At 45.0% G+C, this 25,700-nt stretch overlaps 1 protein-coding gene across 1 annotated transcript in view; it reads right to left on the reverse strand.

Moving 5' to 3' along the window:
* Positions 1 to 25,700, reverse strand: part of SIL1 (SIL1 nucleotide exchange factor) — a 202,471-nt gene that overhangs the window by 25,377 nt on the left and 151,394 nt on the right. The window contains 1 exon segment of the mRNA XM_030572036.1: positions 2,930 to 3,026. Within this exon segment, the coding sequence (XP_030427896.1) occupies positions 2,930 to 3,026 (97 nt within the window).

A 25,700-nucleotide genomic window follows, 5' to 3' on the forward strand; every position in this document is an offset into this window, starting at 1 on the left:
CCGGTGCCGAGGCAGGGACGTAGAGTATACCTGTGTTGCCCTGGCCACTGAACGGGGTCTCGCTAGTGCAGGTTATTGGGGCCATGGTGCCTACTGACACCACTGCCCTTGCCAAGGTGCCCCTTGCCACTGAACCGCTTGGGGACTGAGCGGAGCCGCTTGATCGTGGGGGGCGGTGTGGCCCGGGGATGGGCGGCTGGGTGCCAAAGTCACTGAGGAACGCACGGTGCCATACGAGCGTCGGGAATGTCCACGGCCACGTCAGTGCCAACCTCGAGATTTAGACCTCGACGACGAAGACGTGGATCCATCGGAGGTGCTGCTTCTAGATCCCCCCCGGCGACCATGGCTACAACGCCTGGATGCTGATGACAGTTGAGGGGCATTCCGAGCATGACATCTGTTGGAGCGAACACTCGAATCTGAGAGTCGGTGCCGATGGCATCAAGAGCTGCTCCCATAGCTTCAGTGGGAAGAGGAGCGTTGACGCCTCTTGTCTCAGTGCCTGCGACCTCTGTGGGTAGCAGAGAACCCTCGAGACTCTCTCTCAGGCGAATCGGCCAACGGAGTGGAAGTCTGGCACGGGCTCCTGGATGGCCCCTCGGAACGGGTAGGTATCTTGTCCTTGGAGTGGGAGCTATGCCGGACCGGGGAGGGTTGATGAGCTCCCAGCAGTGGCTTCCCTCAGGATTGGGGGCCTGTCTCAAGCGTTGCACCCGGACCAGAAGGGCGAGGATGTCACGCGCTGCCTGTGTTACCTCTGGCACCGATGGCATTCTCGCTGCAGGAGAGGCATGCACAGATGGGACCGGACTACTCCGCTCAGCGCAAGTCGGAGGTCTGGTTCTCGAGGGGGATCGTGGGCTGGCCAACTCGGGTCCGGCCTCACCCGCCCTCCTCTCAGTGCTGCTGAGTCTTCCCTTGCTTCTTGGTGGGGGAACGGTGCCAACTAGTGGATGGAGTCTCACTCCGCACCGATGATGCGGTGCCCAGCACCAAGTCAGGTCGGCATGCCGGGGCCGGGGCCAATGCTGACTCCGTTAGCAGGGCCCAGAGTTGGATCTCTCTTTCATGCTTCATTTGAGGCTTGAACAATTTGCAGATTTTACATTGCTACTTACGTGAGTCTTGCCCAGACAGCGAAGACACAGAGTGTGGGTCGCTCCTGGGCATAGAACTGCAACAGGGGTTGTGCGACTTGAAGCCTGGGGCACGAAGCATGCCCGGAGCCAGGCAACTAACTTCTACAAAGAAGAGTTGTACTACTAAGGCTAGAAGTGCTGCAGCAGAGCTGGAGCACGAAGTTCCAACTACCTTCACTGGCAGCAAGAAGGAACTGAGGGTGGGGGAGTACGCAGCTCCCCTTACAGCGTGATAAAGAGGCGCCACGCTAGGGGTACGGGTCACAGCGGTGCTCCCCCACTACAGGTACTGCTAAGGGAAAAACTTCCGGCACTGGTGCACATGGCAAGCACGCATACCTACTGTGGAATACACATGAGCAATCACTCGAAGAAGAACCTTACCCTATCATAATACAAGACAAGGGTCACTCAATTAAACTCCAGGCCGTGGTGAAAGGGCTCTCTGGAGTCATTTGTTACTGCTCCGTCAGTAAACTAAATTAAAGAAAATATTGGGGTGATTTCTCTGCCTCTGGTGAGGTCACCCCATCTCTGAATGCTGCCAGAAGTCTTTGAAAAAGGCAAAAGTTTTGCTTTTGGAATGAAGCAGACTACACTCCAGGGCAATGGTTTTCAAACCCTTCTCTAGATACCTCCTCACCGTCCTGTGAGGTCATCACACTCCCCGCATCACACATGCTGGGCTAGGCCAGCAGAATGCTCAGTGTCATTTTCAGGAACATGGTGTAAAACATTTCTAGCAAGTGCAGCATTACACAAACCTGCCTACCCAGCCTTGACAAGGAGGGAACCTTTTCATGCAAGTGAGTAAACGCCTCAGTCTCTCCACTCCTGTGGCCCACACATTCCTTAAGACTCAGGAGTTTATCATAGGCTAGAGGGAAACACTTTCATGGGATTCTCTCTTAAAATACTGACAGCACATCACTGATATTAATGGCAGGTGCATTAAGGTTGAGTAACAGGAGCTACTTTTTCCACTCCTCCTGTGGAATTCACTGTGCCAGAAGGTCACTGAGTCAAACGCTGGGCCTGGATTTGAAAAGGAGCTAAATAATTTTATGGCCAACAACAACCGTTTGTAGCTTTGTATGTTAAGGTATGGGTAATCAGATCTCACGCTTGAGCAAGTAAACTGATCACTGAAGGGGAGAGTGAAGAATCCCGTACCTCAACGCACAGCACTGCACATTTAGCTAGGGGCATTAGGAGAGCTTTTCGCCTTCCTCTGAAGCATCAGATATTGGCCCCTGCTTGAGGCAGGATGCCAAAGCGGATGCAGCAATTATCTTCTCCAGAACATCAACTCCTATTCATTAGCCTGTGATCTTCATGTCGGGATCTGCTCCTTCCCTCCCAGACTAACATACAGCACTGCCTGCCCAACAGTATGAACTCACTGTGTGATCTGAGTTTTCCCTTTTAAAGTAGGGCAAGGCCTATTGCTGCCATGAGGTGACAACAGTGGCAAGGTTTCCTTGTCAGTACACAACTGCAGCTTGTTAACTATAACATGGGTCACCTTGAGAGCACTGAAAGAAGAACAGAACCCCATCAGTCTGGGTGGAAGGGGGGGAATGCCCATAGATCTCAGGACTGAATCTGACCCTCTGAACATAGCCTAACACCGCTTCTGTGAATGCGCCTCATTATAAAGCACCACAGATCAACGAACAGGCAACACAGATCACATCACTATGTAATGGTGCCAATGCAAGACTACACAATACACCTGGATGTCATATTTAGGAAACGTTAATACACGCACATTTTGGCCAACTTACCTTTTTCTTCACAGCCAATGGTTGTTCTGTAGCCAGAATAACCAGCAGTTTTTGTAGAGCACCACCCTCAATTGCTTCCACCTGAACTCTGGGATTGCTGAGGGAAAAAGCAAAATGAACATCAGGAACAGACACTGGGTCACAGGGAAACTAAACAGATTAGCACACACTTTGCTGCAGGCTTGTTTCTAGATAATGGGTTTTGTTTTTTTTTAATAGTGGGGATGAGTTACTTTCAAGATGTACTGTAAGGCATTAATGATTATTAAGCACCTATTTCAAATTGGATTGTTTAATAACGTCTGCCTCAATTCCTCCCTGTATGAGGGACTGTCTACGAAGGTGACACCTGCTGGTGAAATTTGGCACTGCATACCTGATCTAGGAACCATTTTTGTCATTAGGGCAAGCACGTTTTTGTATACATAAAACCTCAAGCTAAACAGAAACACTTATTTTAAAAGCCAACCAGATGCTGACAGTTGCCATGTACTTTCTTTACTCCAAAGAGAACTATTAGCACAGGCAGGGTCATGTAAATGTGAGTAATGTTGGAGATCCTAGTATCACATTGCAAAACATTTTGCTGCTTTCTCCTGATCAGAATGAATACATCCCTGATAGAAGATTGTGAGGGTGCCTCTGGCATCAGCGCCACCACCACATGACTCTGGGTGTGAGCTTCTGAGGCTACCTGGAGGATGAGAGGGAGGGCCAGTGAGGGAAACAATATAGTAGCCATCTGTATGCAATCTGAACATGGAGAACAATGTGCCTGGTCTGAAATCAGTGACATTTCCAAAGTCAATCTATGTATGGCAGATCAACAATGAAACCATCCAAGATCCCAATTTGAAAACTCAATATATGGAAAATTGCAACCACATTTCTGCATAAACTACCATCTATTTTCATTTAGGTGTCATGGCTTCTGTCAATTCCTTTCATTAATAACTAATTAAAGTTGTGTTACTTAATTAGCCAACTTGCACACATTTTGGCATGGGACAGAATCTTCCCTCTCCAGTTTCTGGTACTCTTTCTTGTGGCCTGCATGGCAAAAGGTTGCAGCAGAGAAGGTGCGGTTAGTAGACCAGGGCAGTTCACAATGCAGATCTGTGATTTCGGTGAGTCACCTCCTTCATTTACCTGTCCTGTGCTAATGGAAGCTAAGCTGCCACAGGCCTGGCACTACTCAGCTGAGCCACCATGCTGATTTGAAGAGTCCCTATTTGCATCGCCACCAAACTCTCCCAGTCTGACTCTCAATACCCTTGTCTTGCTGAGGCAGCCAAAGCTGGGTGTGAGGTGGTGAGGACTACTCCAACAGCTGGATATCAGCAGGTTGCCCAGAAACATCACAGCTTCCTTTGTGCTGATTGAGTGATTCCAGTCGGTGGATCCCTTTACAGACGTTTCTCTCCTCTTTTGTGCAGGTATGTATTTATTTATCACAGGATTGTGCTAGTCAAAAGTTAGCCTGCATTGTTAGGTCCAGGACAGATACTCTAGATCTTTTCCTTCATATAACCTTTAGGAGGCAAAGGGAGGCATGTATGGTACAATACCATATTTAACATTGGGTAAAGGTCATCATACTCCTTGGTTGGCTGTAAAGTGAAGTCAGTGTACCAATCAATTTCAAACTGACTGGCTTGGTTGAGGGGGGCATCTGAAACATACCTGCTGAGGGAAATGTGGCTTTGCAAGTTAACTAACCATGCTGGCTACCAAAGGTCTGGTCTACACTACTGACCTATATCAGTACTACGTCACTCAGGGGTGCTCAAACTCTAGCCTCATCTGGAGGCATAAGCAATGCTTCAGTTCTGGTGCCATATAACTGACAGACTGGCACCGAAAAGATCAATATAATCAGAAGTGCAACAGAAAGTGAAATGTGACTGACATAACCTGAAGTGATGGCAGCACAACATAAGGGGCATGCTAGGCATTCTGTGCTGTTCCTTCTGGGTGTACTAGGTTCTCATTAGTAAATATATTTTTGTTACCACAGGTGTTCACCTAGCAATGATCTCTCCCATCACCATTTCTTGCCTTCTGTTCACACCAATTGCTCCATTAATCCCTTTCACTTTATATTCTAACCCTTAATGGCCTTTTATTCCAGTTCTCAATTTCCACCTCTCTCTTTGTTCCTCAGTTTCTATTCACATGCTGATTTATTTGAACACTTCTCTGTCACTGCCCAGCCTGTACCGTAGGACCCATCTTTCCCCACACCTGCCAAAGGAAACTTTGTCCCTAAAGCTCATGAATTATAAATTATGACTTGGGTCTAACACACACACAAAGTCTCATGTTATGCAGTTTTCCTTATGGATTATAAATAGCTACAACCACCGTCCACATGGGCTGGAGCTGTATAATTCCAGTTCTTGACCTGAACTGCCCCATAGTTTGTGGGTCTTGGGTCCAGCTAACACCTTGGCTTCAGGAGTTCTCATATGTTGTGGTGCACGTGCGCACTTCAGGTAAGGCAGCTGACACAAGAGGGCATCAAGGAAGGCAACACATTCCTTACAGCCTCTTCCCAGATAACACTGCACAGCAGGGTGGTGGTTTGAATAAAGTGTGCCCATCACATATGGGTTATATGAACCATCCAGTGCAAGGCAGACTGGATCTGGCTAGGACAGGGAAAACGCAATGCTGGGCACATTTTACAGCCTCTCTGAAACCACTGGTGAGCATGTGTGCTGCAGCCTCCCAGCTAGGGGGCTGACCATACAAGCTCACTGCTTTCCAGGCAGTATTTTAGACATACTTCATGTGCTCTGATTTGCAGACCAAAATTTACACAGAGTAATAACAATCAAAAGGCAGGGATGCTCCAGGGTTTGTACAGGAGGCTGGGAATCACTATTTCTGGGTTGTATTCACTATTCTGTCGCCAACTCACTGTGCCATATTGGGAAAGTCACCTGGAGCCAGCTCCTGCCAGCCTCATTATGGGCTATTCCTAGGGTTTGGTACTGCTCAGCTTGAGTGGCCAAATCCAGCCCTTAACCAGTTGGTGGCTCGTTTTACCCAATGGAGTTAGTACTATTAACACAAGGGTTCTGGGAGGGTGATTTCTTTAATGTCTGCGAAGTGCTTGGCCAGCCTGGGCGGATAGGGGCTTTCAGGTCTGAGATAAGTTCAGAGTATTACTGTTAATAAAAAACCCTGGACACCCAAAAGGCCAACATGCATAAAGCAGGTTGCAGAGTCCTGTTTATAACACAGCACATGAAGACATATTATCTCTCTTTTTTACTGTGAGCAATTCTAGTCAGACTATCAGAGGGGTAGCCGTGTTAGTCTGGATCTGTAAAAGCAGCAAAGAATCCTGTGGCACCTTATAGACTAACAGATGTTTTGGAGCATGAGCTTTCGTGGGTGAATACCCACTTCGTCAGATGCAAGCTTTCGTATTCACCCACGAAAGCTCATGCTCCAAAACGTCTGTTAGTCTATAAGGTGCCACAGGATTCTTTGCTGCTAGTCAGACTGTACTCTGAGTGCTGAGCTCTCATTGGGGAGGTAATGGGGTGGTCTCAGGCTTTTTCAATCTCCTGAAAATACTTTATAGAGGTTTAAAGTTAGTGCTGCGGCGTGCTTCTTTGGGGGTGAGCGTGGAAGTGTCTAGATGCTGAAGGGTTCCTCCTTGGTGAGGCAAGTGGTGAGAAATGAATATGCACATTTGGACCAAAATGTCTAGCTCTCTTTGTGCCTAATCCTAAGCGACGCTCAGCACTCAGGACCCCTGGGGCACTTGCTTTCTGAGGACAGAATACGGTGAATCAGCCTCTGAAGCAGCACTTGTGCTGCAGTTAGAATAAGGTCACATGTCACTGCTACAGTTGAACATTTAGAGTTGTTACGATTACCAGAAAGCTGGAGCAGCCAGTGCCAAGAAACATACAAGATATAAAGACAGAGACAGGCAAAGGAGGTCATAAAAACAGAAAGACAAATGGGTTTGGGCAGGGACAAGCACTGAATTGAACCGATGGTTTAATATTAGCTCATAAAAATGAAGCAAACATAAAGCTTTCCTGTGTCAATCATGGTGTGAGACAATCTATCAGAAAGCATTTCTGCAGGGAGATTAGAAGCAGGATCAATATGGGTTTTGCTTTTCTTATCGTTATAATGACTCTGTGTTTTGGAGGCGGCAGATCTGATGTGCGGATTCCAGATTCTAATTACCAGGTTGACCTCAATATAAAATAAAACAAAATTGTGAAAGCCACCTACTAATGGCTTCCTTTGATTCTTTTCCTCACTCAGTAGCTGAGATACTGAGAGACTCTATTAATAACAAGCCATATTTTGTGGACTGAACAGCAGAAGCACAATAAAGCAGCAGCCAGTACTATACAAGGGGTATGTCTACACTATGGGATTATTCCGATTTTACATAAACCGGTTTTGTAAAACAGATTGTATAAAGTCGAGTGCACGCAGCCACACTAAGCACATTGATTCGGTGGTGTGTCCATGGTCCGAGGCTAGCGTCGATTTCTGGAGCGTTGCACTGCGGGTAGCTATCCCGTAGCTATCCCATAGTTCTCGCAGTCTCCCCCGCCCATTGGAATTCTGGGTTGAGACCTCAATGCATGATGGTGCAATAACAGTGTCGCGGGTGATTCTGGGTAAATGTTGTCACTCATTCCTTCCTCCATGAAAGCAACGGCAGACAATCATTTCACACCCTTTTTCCCCGGATTGCCTGGCAGACGCCATAATATGGCAACCATGGAGCCCATTTAGTCTACTGGATGTTGCTAACAGACGCAGTACTGCAGCGCTGCACAGCAGCATTCATTTGCCTTGCAAGATAGCAGAGACGTTATCAGTTGTTCTTTACCATCTGCCATGCTATTATAAATTGATGATGAGATGACGGTTATCAGTCGTTCTGTACTGTCTGCTGCTGTCATGGGTGCCCCTGGCTGAGGTCAGCTGGGGGCACAAAGACAAAAATGGGAATGACTCCCTGAGTCAATCCCTCCTTATGGTATCTAAAAATAGAGTCAGTCCTGCCTAGAATATGGTGCAAATATACTAGAGAACCAGTGTACCAGAGAACCAGAGAGCACAGCCGCTCCGTGTTAGATCCCGCAGAAATGATGAGCTACATGCCATTCTAGGGGGTGCCCCTGCAACAACCCCACCCGTTGCTTCCCTGCTCCCCCAGCCCTCCTGGGCTACCATTGCAGTGTCCCCCCATTTGTGTGATGAAGTAATAAAGAATGCAGGAATAAGAAACATGGACTTATTAGTGAGATTAAAATGAGGGTGAGGGCATCCTCCAGCTGCTATGATAGTCCAGGCAGGACATTAAAAGGTGCGGGGGAGAGGAGCCCAGCATCCCGCTGCTATGATAGTCGAGGCAGTACAGCATCTTTTCTTTACACATGAAAGGGAGGGGGCTGATGGAGCTCAGCCCCCAGTTGCTATGATGAAGACGGTTACCAGCTGTTCTGTACTATCTACTGGGAATGACCAGAGTCATTCCTATTTTTACCCAGGCACCCCCGGCCGACCTCACCTGAGGCCAGCCAGAAGCACTCACGGGCTGATGATGATGACAGACAGCAGTCATATTGTACCGTCTGCCACTGCGGAAGGGAGGGGAGAGGATACTGCTGTTCACTGCTGCAGCATCTCATGTACCAGCGCATGCAGTAGACATAGGCTGACATTGAAAAAAGTCAGAAAACAATTTTTTCCCTTTTCTTGCACGGGGGCGGAGGGGGATAAATTAATGAGCTATACCCTGAATCACCCCAGACAATGTGTTTGACCCTACAGGCATTGGGAGCTCAGCCAAGAATGCAAATACTTTTCGGAGACTGCTGGGGACTGTGGGATAGCTGGAGTCCTCAGGACCCCCTCCCTCCCTCCATGAGTGTCCATTTGATTCTTTGGCTTTCTGTTACGCTTGTCACGCAGCACTATGCTGTGGACTCTGTATTATAGCCTGGAGATGTTTTTCAAATGCTTTGGTATTTCGTCTTCTGTAACAGACCTCTGATAGAACAGATTTGTCTCCCCATACAGCGGTCAGATCCACTATCTCTCGTACGATCCATGCTGGAGCTCTTTTTGGATTTGGGACTGCATTGCCACCCATACTGATCAGAGCTCCACGCTGGGCAAACAGGAAATGAAATTCAAAAGTTCGCGGGGCTGGAGGCCAATACCATCGATTTGGCGGCCACACTAACCCTAATCGGATATGGTAATACCGATTTCAGCGCTACTCCTCTCGTTGGGAAGGAGTACAGAAACTGGTTTAAAGAGCCCTTTATATCGATATAAAGGGCCTTGTTGTGTGGATGAGTGCGTTAAATCGGTTTAATGCTGCTAAAATTAGTTTAAACGCGTAGTGTAGATCAGACCAAGGTGTCAAGGAGAGAAAATCCAGCGGCTTTTCTTTCCAGCCTGGCTCTCCACTTGCAAAGCTTTTGAGGAAATGAAGCCTCTGTTTGGAGGACTTTGGGGGTGGAGGAGTTGAAGACAGCAAGTTTTTCAAGTCAAGGAGAGTTCCACCCACATCCAAGGGGTTGTGGAAAATGAATGGCCAACCAGGATTGAATAATGGCTGAGATGTGGTAATGGAGACTGAAGCTACAGTGTCAAAGCAGAGAAAAGGCAAAGAATAAGTAACCCTGACGGAATGGTACTGGAAGGTATAACAAATCCCTCCATTCCAAAGATACCACCGCACATTATAAACATCAGTTAAGCTGTTTGTGTGAGGCAAGAGGCCTTACACAATGTATAATTCACCGGTGGGACTCACTGCCTTAGATATCACTGAGGCAAAAGGCTTAGTAGGATTCAAGAAAGGGATGTCAAGTATCAGGAAGTAGCTGTGTCAGTCTGTATCCACAAAAACAACAAGGAGTCTGGTGGCACCTCAAAGACTAACAGATTTATTTGGGCATACGCTTTGTGGGTAAAAAAAACCATTTCTTCAGATGCATGGAGTGAAAATTACAGACGCAGGCATTGTTATACTGACACACAAAGATTGGGGAGTTACCTCACAAGCGGAGAACCAGTGTTGACGGGGCCAATACAATCAGGGTGAATGTAGTCACTCCCAATAACTGATGATGAAGTGTGAATTCCAGGAGAGGAAAAGTATGCTTCTGTAATGAGCCAGCCACTCTCAGTCCCTATTCAAGCCCAAATTAATGGTGTTAAATTTGCAAGTGAATATTAGTTCTTTAGTTTCCTCTTTGACGTCTGTTTCTGAAATTTTTTTTGTTCAAGTAAGGTTACTTTTAAACTTGTTATAGAACGTCCAGGAAGACTGAAGTGTTCTCCTACTGGCTTTTGTATGTTACCATTCCTGATGTCCAATTTCTGTCCATTTATTCTTTTACGTAGAGATTGTCCAGTTTGGCCAATGTACAGGGCAGTGGGGCATTGCTGGCATATATCACATTAGTAGATATCCAGGTGAATGAGTCCCTGATGGTGTGGCTGATGTGGTTGGGTCCTCTGATGATGTCGCTGGAGTAGACATGGGGACAGAGTAGGCAACGAGGTTTGTTACAAGGTTTGGTTCCTGGGTTGATGTTTCTGTGGAGTGGTGTGTAGTTGCTGGTGAGTATTTGCTTCAGGCTGGGGGGATGTCTGTAAGCAAGGACTGGCCTGCCTCCCAAGGTCTGTGAGAGTGAGGAATCGTTTTCCAGGATAGGCTGTAGATTGTTGATGATGTGCTAGAGAGGTTTTAGCTGTGGGCTGTATGTGATGGCCAGTGGTATTCTGTTATTTTCCTTGTTGGGCCTATCCTGTAGTAGGTGACTTCTGGGTATCCGTCTCACTCTGTCAATTTGTTTCCTCACTTTCCTGGATGGGTACTGTAGTTTTAGGAATGCTTGATAAAGATTTTGTAGGTGTTTGTCTCTGTCTGAGGGATTGGAGCAAATTCAGTTCTATCTTAGGGCTTGGTTGTAGACAATGGATTGTGAATTGACACCTCCTCATCAATTACTGGGAGTGAACATTGGCCCTGTTAACACTGGTTCTCCACTTGTGAAGTAACTCCCTTCTCTTCATGTGTAAGTATAACAATGCCTGTGTCTGTAATTTTCACTCCATGCATCTGAAGTGAGTTTTTTTACCCACCGAAAAGTTATGCCCAAATAAATCAGTCTTTAAAATACACCGGACTCATAGGCGCCGACTCCGTGGGTGCTCCAGGGTTGGAGCACACACAGAAAAAATTGGTGGGTGCTCAGCACCCACTGGCAGCTCCTTGTGGCCCTGCCCTGCTCTGTGCTCCAGCTCACCTCCACCTCCTCCACGAGCGCGTCACCATGTCCTGCTTCTCCCCGCTCCCTCCCACACTTGCGCCATAACCAGCTGATTCGTGGGACAGAGAGGGATGGGAGAGGATGGGAACACGGTGTGCTGGGGGAAGAGGCATGGCTGGGGCAGGGATTTTGGGAAGGGATCCAGGGAGGGGGTGGAGTTAGGGCGGGGACTTTGGGGATGGGGTTGGAATGGGGGTGGGGCCATGACTGGGGAAAGGGTGGGGTCAGGGCGGGGCCAGGGGTGGCAGGGCTTGAGCAACATGTTTCAGGGCATAGGCCAAGTGCTACCTATAGCAGGAACCTTCCCCTATGGCAGTGGTTCTCAAACTTTTGTACTGGTGACCCCTTTCATACAGCAAGCTTCTGAGTGCAATCCTCCTTTGTAAATTAAAACCACTTTTTTTACATTTAATACTATTATAAATGCTGGAGGTGAATCAGGGTTTGGGGCGGAAGCTGACAGCTCATGACCCCGCCCATGGAATAACCTCACAACCCTCTGAGGGGTCACGACCCCCAGTTTGAGAACTCCTGCCCTATGGGAAGGCTATCCTTCAATTGTCCATTTGTACCTTCCTCTGCAGCTTATGGTACTGGCCACTCAGAGACATGACATTGGACTTGCTGGATGCCTAGTCTAACCCAGTTTAGCAATTGCCATAGTCCCAGGGCTTTCCAACCACCCCAATACCAGTTTCACACAATGGGCCACAAACTTTTCCATTGGCTCAGCTGGTGCACAAATTACAAACCATAATGTTTGTGTTCCTGCATTTATAGATGCAGAAGTGCAGACTTCCATATCTCTGGTCTGTAAATGCAAAGCACTGCCTGTAAGGTCATATGAGTTTGTAAAGTCCCTACGCTATGGCTCAAGCCTCACTGAATCTGGCCTTTGCACTACATACAGGTAATTGTCGGCCTAAAGACAAACAGTCCAGTGTTTGATTGAGAGATAAGTTCAAGGACCAGAACTAGAACATCAGGGTTTGGATGGCTCTGCCAACCACCGAAAAAAATGTTTTAGATACGCTTTGATTTGTGTATCAGTATGTCTTGCAGCAGGGCCTATTTCCTGGGGGTCAGGACAAACACCTTATGCATGCACCAACAGATACATTCACTTCTTTTATGCGAGCCCTCTCTGTCACCATTTCAAGAGGCATGCTGAAGTCTTCTTGAAAAGTAAAGTTTTCGCAGGGTCCTATAGCACATTGGCTGCTGCAGTTGGTTGGAGAGAGGTGTGTCTCAGAATCTCTGAGAGAGCTTTTCAGCAGTCACATATTTTCTATGTTCAGCTTCTCCACATGTGTTTCAGACACCTCTGCGAATTCAACACAGCAGAGATGCCTGAATTGCTTGCCACTCCTTCACTCTTTAACCTTGGCATCTAAATTAACGAGAACAAGCTGCCCTACCAAAACAGAGCAGCCACTCTCTGGCATCAATATCTAACAGTGATCGGTCCGAAAGGGCGTGTGAGCTGAACTCCATGTAGCTGTGTGACAAATTTTCTCCATCTCAACATGCTGGAAAATGCTCTACGGTGTTGCCCCTAGCATTCAGCAGAATGAACCCTGATGTCTTCTGGGAATGGCACAAGCCTCCTGCAGATGATAGCTCACACAGAGACAGGGTAGGCTCTTTGACCTAGCTTGGCATTGAACTTTTTCACCTATGCTACAAAGTGTAGTGGAGCTTAGGAACGCCAGCTGGGCCACCAAGGGTGTAGCTTAGAGTTCTCTCATCCAGTTTGTGAAGCAAATACTCATCCTTGGCTGAATGGAGTCCAAGAAAGAACAATGAAATCCCAACTTTGTGGGAAAACAGGTCAGTTTCCTTTTGGAGCACACAGAAGTGAGTCTGTATCTCATTCATCCTATAAACAGAGGTGATGGACAGAGGAAAAGTCACTTCGAATGACAAATGTGCAAAGAACGGTCCTTGGAAAGCTCAGAAGGATGATTGATGACATTTCTAGACTCTGGATCAAGATGCAGGATAGTTATCTGGTCAGAGGATGTTTGTCATTAGAGAGGTCTGGCAATAAAGAGATAAGAAAAGAGACCTATTCTGGAATAACCATCTGAATGCTGAGAAGGCCATCAACCAAGGACTCATTGGGCCAGAGAGGTAAGTACACTTTGACACAGCCATCCTTCATGGACCGAAGTCTAGCAACTGAATTCTGCTGCATAAACTGCTCAGAAAAAGAAAATTCAGCTAAGTACGAGCTGTGTGGTGAAATCCAGTTCCTGGAGCAAGCCAAAATAGGCTATGAATAGGCCAGGGGACTGCAGAGATTTCTAATTATATTTTTGAAAGCTTGAGAAATGCCAGGGCCTGACTTATTTGGTACCCAATGAAATCCAGTCAGTGCTGTGACCCAGGCTGGAGCGCTGGAGAGAGGGAGAGAGAGAGAGAGTGTGTGCGCGCGCGCGCATTTAACCATCTTCATTTGTTTTCTGCCTGGACGGAAGCTGTATTTGCTGTTGATCCTGTAAATAAAGTTGACTCATATCTCAAACTGTTCTGAGGTCTTAGGGCTTGTCTCCATTTGAAATTTGTTGTGGGTTAACTTGAGTTACTTTGCATTAAAATGCCTTCCGTCCACAAACAAAATATTTGTAGTGCATCTTCTGGCAATTTAATTTCTGTTTTTCAACCCCCTGTGGATCCAGGCTTATGGAGATGGGAGATGAGTTCATCTGGAGCAATGTAGGTATGGCCACATCCCCCTTCTGAAACAACTGTTGTGCACATGCCAAGCCATCCTACTAGTATCCTGCACTGCTTTGCTGGCTACCTGGGTCGTCCTCCATGTCTACCTGCATACCCTCTATGGCTCCAGGATCATCCTGACCAGATGTCACCTTTCCGTTTAAACAGTTCCATGCAACCAGGTGCTGTCTTTGGGATTCCATCTCATGTGGAGTTTGCATAATCCTGATTATTGATCAGCCATGCCTTGTGCTTTGCCATGGTCCCATACTGAGATTGTGGACTTTATTGCTCTCTGGGGAGAGGAGCATGATCAGGCCCATCGGAACCGCAGGCCCTTAGCACAGAACTACAGGTGGCTATCATCACAAATGCAGGATAGGGCACAACCGGGACACCCTCCAATGCCACAGTAAGGCAAAGGAGCTTTGGCTGGAGTACAAGACTGCGAGTACAATAGGATCTGTGGGAGAGCAAGCACAGTCGGTTGGTACCATGAGAAGCTGGACAGTCTATTTGTCGGAGATAATACGATTCAACTGCAGCATTCTGTGGGCTTTGACTGAACCTCAAAACCAGGATCTTGTCAACCCAGTAAACTCTGAAGCAGACAGTCCCAGAGTCCAGGATCACCACACAACACAGCCAGAGGATCAACCTGAACCAGAGACAGAGGCACAAACTGTAAAGGACCAATTTCAATATGTCTGGAATGATACATTCAAATAGGACTATATGGCAGGGAGACACCATGTGTGTTAACTAGGAGACTCTCTGAAGGAATAGCACTTACTGTAACAGTGCACTCAGAAAAGAAAAAGCAAAAGAGTAGTATTTCTGACTCAATTTTATTAATGCCTAGCTTTAAGCCAACATGAACTATTTTGAAGTAAATTGCTCAAATCATGCTATGCATACATTTCAAAAAAGGAAGAGATTTTAAGGCACTTTAAGGACAGCATCATTGTCCCAACATACACAACAACATCTAAAAAGGCACTATAATAGAAGCACTGTATTACAAACTACACAAATTGCACTGAAACTCTACATAAAAGGTGATAACATGCCCACATCAAATATGATTAATTCCTTATATCAGTACACATACATCAGAAGACATATTCGGTAATCCTGATAAATGCTTTATACAAAAGCATATACATTCTTCATAAGTGGCCCTTAGACTCAAAGCATGAGCACAATGCATTCCTCACTCTGTGCAAAAGCAGTTGTATCACTTCACAGAGGCCTCCAATCTAATCTGTCTGTTCAAAACAATCACCAAGTCTGCCCACTTCCTGCTCCCATCCATGGCACGGCTGTCTTGTGCTCTCGTCTCCCTTTCTCCCACAAAGGCTGTGCAAACCACAGCAAGCAGCTATCACTAGAATACAATTTTTCTTATCAGCCTCATCATCAGGATCCTCCATCCTTTCAGTCTTCCAAATGAACATGCCACAGTCATTCTGCAACTACTCTGGGTATAGTTAAACAAGACAATCCTATCCAAAAGGGTTCATAAACCAGGCAAGCAGTTAGCTGGGTTTCTCAGAATGGGTAGTGGAATGGAAACAATATCAATGTCCACAGAGAACATGGGAGCAGAATTTCCATTTGCCATTGCAGAAAACAGTCCACACTTTCTCACAATCTTAGCATTAAGGATCTTTCTAGACCACGCCCACATAAATATTTGTCAATCTTCCATGGTGATCAACCAGACCTTGCAGTGGAGAAATACTCTTTTCTAACGATAAGCTCGGAGACCTGGTGGAGGGGACAAAGAACTGGCACATGGGTTGCATTAATGGCTCCAATTCAGGAACCCCAACCAAGCACACATTAAATAACCATCTATGCACTGACTAGTCTTATGATCCAAGGGGAGAGCACTTTCTTGATGTCATAGAGGTGTGCACTGATAACAGGCCTAACAGCTGCTCTGCCAACATTAAACTGTTCGGGAATTGACTGGAAGTAATTGGGAATAGTGAGCTGCCAGATAGTGATGGCCATGTGCTTTTCCATGCTGAGGGGAGCTCTCATGTGGGTGTTCCACCGCTGCAGCTCCAGGATGAGCTCTGCACAAAGTTCTAGGAAAGTGGCATTCTGCCACAGCTGCTGGTCTTCCCAGGTCTGCAACCCTCCCACCTGTTAGTGTTAGTTGGCCAAGCCCCAAAGTGGCACTCCACCAAGTGTAGTAGAAGTGTTTGCTTGATTTCAGCCTCCTCCTCATGTGGCCTTATTGCCTTGGTCCTGAAGTCACTGCGTAACTTTAAATATGCTAGCAGCAGGCTGTTCATATTCATCACTGTGAGGACTGCAGCAATTGCAGATGTTTCCTCAATGCTGCCTGAGAGTGCTTTGAAAATGGCACCAGCTGGCTCTCAAAAAAAAAGAGATGGATAATGGGATGAAACAAGAAGGAATATGGTAATTACTAAACTTGACCCCAAACCCCAGAATTCTGGTGGCTTATGGCAGGTATCTCACAATGCGCAGTACAAAAAAATCCCAGAACATGTACAGCACTGCAGCAGAAAAATGCATCATGGAATGTCTGACCAGAATGCTGAATGCTTATTTCAAAACATTGCTGTGCTGCGTGGCTGCAATGATATAAGGCAGAAGAACTTTAATTGCAGCTAATACCATGGTGAGAAGGGCATACTCACATAACACTTGTCAAGTGTAGCATGTCATTGATTGCCTGCTCTAAACCAGAGGGTCAGTCCTAGGACAGAATCAAATCCCTCGAGTTTTCCTGACTAACGAGGGTATAAAAGGACAGTAATTCATGGTCAAAGGATATCACAAAATCTTGGTCACAGAACATGGCAATGATAGGCTCCTCAGTACACAAAGCTTGCCCATTTTCCGTTGTCCTACCTCGGAAGCTTCTCATAGGTAGACCTGGTATAAGTGATCTTGCAGAACTGTAAGAAACAATTCCATGCAACTCAAAATTCTGGAGGATCCAGGGTTTAGATGAAGAATCTTTAAGACATATCCCATTGGATTTAAAGGTAACAGTGTGGTCCCTGCCAGCCAAAGAGCCAGGTACTAGTGGTATCTGCCCATGCAAAACTTCATGCCCTGCATCTCCTCTCTTATCAGATATTTACAAACCGGATCTAGATATTTAGGATTAGCATGTTCGGACTTATTGGTTAGTCCAGAGAGTTACAAAGTGAAGAAATATTTTGGAAGGTTTTCTTCTAATAAAATGGTGGGAAGTAATAAAAAAAAAATCCATGGAGTATATTAACCATGATGTGAAAAATATAACTGCCGACTCACCAATGGTGTAATCGGAAACTAATACAGCAGCAACATGAAATATACAAGACAAGATACTGGTCAGTATAAATACTGGCTACAGAACCAGTCATGCTGCTGAAGAATGCTTCTAACAGCTGTAGCAGAGACTGGACTAAGTCCTGTACTGCTGTGATGAGATGGGCGGGGAACTATAGGAAGAGGAAAATAAGAGACTCTCCTCCCTTTCCTATTTCCAATGGGACAATTAAGTCCTTGCTTCTTCAGTTTCTGCTACTGCTTTCCCAGGAGCAGCAGTGAAATTTACTCCACAGCTACATAATTTCAGATTCTGTTCTGTCTTGCGCATCATCAACAATGCTTGTCAACTAAATTCTAAATGGAGATTCTTTATTACTGGTGATAATAAACAAGGCAGAAAGAACCTAGCTGTATTTTCAGATCCCAGGAAGAGTTTGCAACCCTGGTAGTTAGAACATTAAACTTCTGACTTGTAAACTTGAGCAAATTTCCTGTGAAAGTCATTGAGAGAGCATGAGAGCCAATACATATGGAACCCCATGGAGTAATCTGTAGAGGCACTTTTCTGATTGTAACGCACTGAATGAAATCTCTTATGCTGGAGACCTGTTTACTGTCATTCAACCAAAATATAAGTCTGAGATATTGAAGTCTTTGGTCACATCTATCTAAATAAATAATGAAAAACTCAGCAGTAAAGGATCTATTTGAAAATTGGTATGTCTTTTGACGCTTTTGTTGGGTCATGAGAGATGAGATCTAATTAAAAATCTCTGAACCAAGCTAAAGAAAAACTCTAGATGTTAGGAAGTTGACTAGATTGAAGGTGTACAGTTCAGCTTTCAGTGTTTCAACATTTCTATTTTTTAAGTGAAAATGCCTCTGGTAGAGATATTTCAGTGCTCTCGATGACTGAAAGTCCATCTGAGAATTCTGAAAACTCAGAGCATCACTGTACAGATAAATTGCATGAGCCTACTTAAGGGGATGAGTCAGCTAGACAACAACATAAATATGATTAGACAGATCTTGATTTACGATATGAAATTCAACAGACACTAACCTATTAATATATGGAGGGATGCCAGCATCAGAAATCTCTTGCCGACATGAAAGATTAGTGATAATTTAAGGATTAGATTACAGGCACACATATTTTGCCCAAATAAAGACTACATGGGCACCTTACCAGGAGTCTAAGGCCCATGGTTTAATTTGCATAAAATGGAACAGATCTAATCAGACTCCTGTTTGGTTGAGGTGTAGCACACAGAAACTATGGATCTCTACATGCAATGCTCAGTCCTTGATTTCAAATGGCCTTGACAGAGCACTGCATGTGGAGACTTGTAATTTCAGTGGGTTGCACTACTGCAATAAAGTGAAGGCAGCTGCATTGAAGAACTCAGCCACATTTGACTCAGGGACCACACTTTGCAACCCATGGTCTATTCTCTTACCGTCAGATTATCTGAGTGCCTTCCAATTGTGCATTAAGTGGTGTGACTAAAATGGATCATGCGTAGTTCATTCTCTCTCTCACGTGGTCCCCAAGGGAACATCTGTGTGCGCAGTGGAGTATTTTGGTAAATTTTTAAAGAATAGTCTACAGGAATCTAGGTCTTTTACCAATATTTTCAAGTCCAGCACCAGGGTGACTCTCCCTACATCCAAGAACAACTGAATATAGTTCCATCCTGTGGAGCTGCTAGTGGTCCTCTGGAAGACAGAGAAAGGTGGCTCTGCAAAAGCAAGATGGGGGTAACGCCATGCTCCTGGAGCTGAGTGCACAGTCTCCTCAATGTTCCCGTCTCTTGCAGTGAACTCATATCGGACTCCACAGCAACTGCAGTGTGTGCCACCAGACTTATGCACTGCCAAGCTTCCAGCTGCATTTTTTAAATGGACAATTTTGACCATAAGAAAAAAATATATATATATTTTTAATCACTGCTGTCCCTTTCTAACCTTCTGGATTTGTAACTTTGCCTGGAACAATCTTAACGTGTCATTTTACAAGCTCTGCACATTTTTAATTTTGGGACTGCAAGACAGTGGCTGTGCCCTTCAGCAAAAGAAAGAAATAGAAAACCCGCATCTGAACCTAACTATTGCAGCTCTCAGAACTGGCGGAAAGGAACATTCCATTTTCTGCCAGTTTAGATTTCACTATGTTATAACTATAACTTCCCACAAGAGGTTAGAGATTATTACAAATCGAGGAATGAACGGCGTGTTTGTCAGAACACTGCAAACATCAACAGCACAAGGAAAGAGGAGGAGAAGTAATAAAAACAAGTGGTGAAGCACTTTGATCAGTGATATGATAACTTTGTAATTTGTATCACACAGTAAAAGTGCAATAAAATAAGTTCCTACTGTGCCCCAAGTACACCTGCCTTGATGAATCCTTCCTTTATGTGGGCTTGCAAGGGCACGGTATATTACACCACTTTCTATTCAACTTATTTGAAAAACAGATCTAATAGGGACAGGACACATGCAGAATAGGATCCACACCATTTTGGAGCTGATGCATTTCCAACCCCAGACTGTGAGAATTAATTTCTTTGGCTTTTCTCCTCCCTCCCTTTCTATTAAAATAATGTAATGCTGATGAAAGATACTAGGCTAACAGCAAGCTCTCTAGTTATCCACACAACAGTTATGCAAGGCTCAACCCATACTGCCCATCAGCGTGCCTTAATCCTATGAGGCTAACCTCTATGGGTGGGGAAGATCATTTGGTTTCTACAGATCACAAATCAGACTGCCAATAAGGCAGTCATGATGATGGCGGGTTTTCTGGCAGGGACATGTCTATTATGCACTTGCAGACCCACCAGTTCATTTCACATATGCCACCAAGCAGCCTTTGTGTGAACTTCTGGTTCACTCCTGGCCTGGGTCAAATTCAAATTAGTGACTCAGCCACATTTGCTTTTCCTTTGCTATTTTCAACCGGCAAAATTGTTTCATGGAAATCAGTGGCACTCACTATGGAAAGAAATGACTTCATGATTATTACTACTTAGAGAAGGAGTGGTACTAGTTGTAAATCTAAGATAATATGTATTCTTGGTTTTTGAAAGGGAAAAATGGATTTTGACAGCATCGTTAACTTTTATGGCTTTATTCCTAGAATGATCCAAAGTTTAAAATTCAAAATTTAGGGTACTTTTAGGTAAAGAAACATCAGAAGCACACACATTCAATGGGAAGAGGAAGTATGGAGAAGAGTAACACAGAGATCCCTGAGGCAAGAGTTGATCACAAATTAGATATGAGCTTGCAAAGCAATATGGCAGTAAAAAAAATATAAATTGAAAAAAGCTACAGTGGTAGGATGGGATTTAGGGATGCGTAGTCAGAGGTATGGCAAAGAGCAGAGAGGCACTTGCCCTCGTCTATATCTACAGCTCTTCTGAGAGTGTGCCCAGAATGTTGTGTTCAGTTCTGGGCACCTCAGTACCAGAAAGACAGAGACAACCTGGACAGTACTGAGACAAAAGCAAGAGAAAGGATTAAACAGTTGGAGGGACAGCAGGTATGTGCATATTAGCTAAGGGGGCTGGAGACCACGCAAACTGTAGATGTGTCTGGGAAGGGAGAGGAAAGGTTTAGGGCAGTAGGAGGTGGTTTTATTAGGAGTAATGGGACAGAATTAAAAAAGAGACGTTTAGACTAAGTATCAAGAAAACATCCTGACACTGAGCTCTACTGGAGCAAATTCTGCCCTCAGACTTATTGGTCTGAATGGGAGTTATCTGTGAGTGCCTGGGGTGGAGTTTGGCCCTCAGATTGTGGAATAATCTTTAAAAAAAAAAAAAAAAAAAAAAGGCAGAAGATCCATCATTTGAGACTTGTGAAACTAGGCTGGAAAGTAGGGCAGACTGCAGAGAACCATGCTGCGCTGCACTGGCATCCACAGAGTGGAAGAGGTCAGGCTTTCTCAGACTGGGGCCTGAAACTCTTCTCTGTCTTGTTTCATTTACAATGGAAAATAAAACAGTATCAGCAGCTGCCTGGGATGCTGTGTGAGATTCCCTGGGTGCTTGGCTCAGCACCAAGTACCCCTCTCACACAACAGGGCTGCAGGGGTCCCAGCAGTGACCCCCTAGGCTTCTGGGGACTGCCTCTCTTCCTGTGCTCTCAATACCCCTGAAGGGGTCCAGCCAGGGCAGAGCCCCCCGGGGAAGAAGTAATAGTGATGTGGACCTCGCTAGCAGGGAGATGAAAATTGGAGAAACAGAATGGTGAACTTCCATCCCCTCAACTTGTTCTTCTCTTCTGTCCCCCCAGCCGTATCCCTTTTGAACCCCTATGCTCCCATTCTCTTCCCTGGAGCTCCTACCCTCCATTTAACCCCCCTCAACCAGTTACCCCATTCTGATCCCCTGGCAAAATTCACAACCACTCTCCAGTTTCAGTTTGGATCACTCTTTCCCTCTCTGGATAAGCTCTGGGCACAGAAACAAGCTGCTCCCTCTCATTCAGATTCATTAGGTAAAGGGCTATTATCACTGCATGTACGTTAGTATCCTCATATTTCATTAACAGTTGATCTAGGAATCTTCTGTCTAGAATATGGAAGGTGGGGCCAAAGCTCATTTGCTTTGATGAAAGCAGGAGCTGCTGGTAAAAAGGCTGATAACCAGTAGACTAAATAGGACTTAATAGATCTCTTCTATCTTCAGGAGAAGTACAATATGTGAAATCAAAAATGTGATCAAATTCTGTGAATCCATGAAATATACTAAAAAATGTAGTACAGTCTATTTAGCTTTTGCTATAATCTATGTATAAGGAATGGTTATGACTGAAGTACATCTTAAAACAGCAAGAAAAATGTGATGATGGTGGGAAGATCTATGACTGAAAATGACAACATACAGATGCTCTGCTCTCAGAAATGGTTTATGTTTTAAGTTTGTCTGGCTGTGCAATATACAAGTCCCTAAAACATATTTACAATTTATTGAGAGTTTAAGTGGTGTGCAGAATCACACATCTGCATAATAGGAATTTGAAAAGATCCTTGCAAAAGGACATTTTTAGAATACTCAAGAGGTTGGAAGCAACACAACCAATGGAGCTACCTATGAAACTGACAAGAATTTTAAACAGAGGCTTCCATATTGGTGATTAATCTGATAGGCCATATAAATGTAACTAATGCTAAAATTATTCTCACAAATAATAAGATATAATGATAAAACAGATCATTAAAAATGTCAACATTGAAAGGGATTCAGTAATTCCATTCTTAAACAGCTTTAAAACCTATGTGGTTTGAAAAGGGCTGGAAACAAGAAGCTGGATGATTGGACTGCTTGTTAATACTTGTGTGGCTGAATTTAGATTGCAGATTTAAAGAAAAGCATTAAAATAGTTCAGCTGAGAAGTGACACATGCACAGAGTATGCTTTCTGTGGCACACAAATGAAGCACAGATACAGCATGAAATATTACTAACATGAATGATTGCTTAGCAGTGCCATGAGCCCTAGCATAAAAACTACGCTCCATATTTAGACTGACACTACAAATCTCAAACATGGAACCCAAGTAAAGGCTACGTCCATCAAATTGAAGAATGTGCAAGTAAACACGCAGAGGTCAATTCCATATACAACCATAACAACTTTCCTTCTTGCCTTTGAATGTGAAAGTTTCTGTTCTTCCAAGTAATCAGGAAATACCCACAACCAATTCAGTGTCAATGACTTTCAAGGTGAACTGCACAGGAAATGGGAAAATTATATCTACCTCACAGTATGTTCTCAGTGCTAAGCAGGATTAGTCAACACAACTAAAATTGACCATTCCTCCTTGAACTTAGGTCTTGCAAAAATTAACGCCCATCAGACTCCATCTCTGTGTGATTCCAGAATGTATCATCCTGTGATGTGACAATGACCACAGAAGCCTAGCTAAAAACAAGGAGTCAGCAAATCCCCTTTAAAAATATTCTACGTGACTTTAAATTACTTTAAGATAGGTATCAAAAAGAAAACAAGTAGCTCATATACACAATAGAAAAGCACTTGGTAAATATAATAGAGCTATTGCTTAAAATAAATAAATAAAAATAAACATGGCCAACTCCTGCTAATCAGATCTGAAATGGAGAGATGAGGGGCACACACCAAGGGCCCACCACAAGGTCAACATTGCAGCATTAGCCTACAAAAGACTATTCTCTGAGAACCTTGCGGAAACCAAGTTATCATAGACAAAGGCCTTCTGAGCCACAACTAAGAAGATTAAAAACCACCCAATAAAATGGAGCCCCACATAGCTGTGCTGATCAAAATACAATAAGGAAGAAAGCTGAAAAACCTGACAAAAGGAAAACTAGGTTTCGATGGGCAATAAAATACAACAATATCATATGAAAGATGTGAAGCATAAAAGAGATGTTAGATGTTCAAAAGGACAGAATATAGGAGAGACATAAAACCCCTAGGAGAAAGATAAAATCTCCACATCAATGCAATACTTCCTGCCTGCCTTCTCTCAAGCCATGCAGCGTGACAGCACTAGCAGGGGAGCAGCAGTACTCCTATGAGAGAAGCAGCACGTCTCAATGTGACATAATGGATTACATAGATTAAGTCTGGTTTAAAATGAGCAATTAAGTTATTGAGTATTTGCTGCCAGGAGAAAAGAATAGGGGAGAATAAGTTTGAGCAGAGGAAATGACTGTGCTTTTGATGGGCTAATGTTATACAGAAGGCAATTTAACCATGGAAACACAGTTCACATCATACATGGACAAATGGCATGAGGATAGATTGGCAAAAAGTAGAGGAACCTTGGATTTATATCAGTTGTACATCTATGTCAAGGAAACCAACAAGGGACAAGTCAGCTTGTTACAAGTCCTGCAACGTGCCCAACTCAAATCAAGATGGTCCTTGGGGCAGCCCTATGCAGCATATATACAGTAACTCCTCACTTAACATCCTCCCACTTAACGCTGTTTTGAAGTTACATCACTGCTCCATTAGGGAACATACTCGTTTAAAGTTGTGCAGTGCTCCCTTATAACATCGTTTGGCAAACTTTACAAGGGAGCATTGCACAAGTTCCTCTTCTCCACCTCCTCCCCCTCTCTTCCTCCTTCCCTCCCAGCACGTCCCCCACTGCCAAAGAACGGTTTGGCGGCACTTAGGACTTTCTGGGAGGGAGCGAGTGGGGAAGCTGCTGTGCCTCCCCCCCCACCCCCAACAGGCAGGGCCACCTGGAACACAGGGGCTTTAAGGGCTGCAGGGCCCTGGCCTAAGGGGGCCCCGGGGCCCTGGCCTGCAGCTGTAAAGCTCCTTTTGAAATGTGGCCCTGCGACCATGGGCCGGAGGACTCAGGAGGAGCAGGGGCAGTCGCACAACCGGCAGCCGGAGAGAAGCGGCGCTTTCCCCTTCAAAGCCAGCGCTCCCAAAATCGCGGCTATGGAGGCGGTGCTGCGCTGCGTAGGCCCGCCTGCACACCCCCTGCACCAAACAGGAGCTGCCCCAGGTGGGTGCTCTCCACCTGCTGCCTGCCCCAGCCCTGAGCCTCCTCCCACACCTCACCTGAGCATCCTCCTGCACCCTAACTCCCTCCCTGAGTGCCCTCCCACACTCTAACTCCTTCTCAGATCCTGCACCCCCAGCCCTGAGCCCCAGGGGTAAGCCAGAGGCTCCTTCCTACCATAGTATATAATGCCTTTTGTCTGCCACCCGAAAATATCCTTGGAACCTAACCCCCCACATTTACATTAAATCTTATGGGAAAATTGGACTCATTTAACATTGTTTCACTTAAAGTTGCATTTTTCAGGAACAGAACTACAATGTTAAGTAAGGAGTTACTGTATATATCCCCAGTATTCCGGGCAGCTCAAAACCACAAAAATATCCTGACATTGACATCTGCTGGGACAAATCCTACCCTCAAATATATACCCCCATCTCCCCCTGACTTGACTGGGAATTACCTGTGCATGACCAAGGGCATCATTTGGCCCTTTGACAGTGGAACAGTCTTCTAAAACAGTGATTGTCAGCCAGGGATATGCATACCCCGAGGGTATATAGAGGTCTTCCAGGGGGTACATCAACTCATGTAGGTATTTGCCTAGTTTTACAACAGGCTACATAAAAAGCACTTGTTAAGTCAGTACAAACTAAAATTTCATACAATGATTGTCTATACTGCTCTATGTGCTATATGCTGAGATGTAAGTACAATATTCATCTTCCAATTGATTTATTTTATAATGATAGGGTAAAAATGATTGTCAGCAATTTTTCAGTAGTAGTGAGCTGTGACACGTCTGTATTTTTATGTATGATTTTGTAAGCAAGTAGTTTTTAAGTAAGGTGAAACTTGAGGGTTACGCAAGACAAAGACTCCTGAAAGGG

This window comes from Gopherus evgoodei, chromosome 8 (genome assembly GCF_007399415.2).
Source record: "Gopherus evgoodei ecotype Sinaloan lineage chromosome 8, rGopEvg1_v1.p, whole genome shotgun sequence".
Lineage (NCBI taxonomy): Eukaryota > Metazoa > Chordata > Testudines > Testudinidae > Gopherus > Gopherus evgoodei.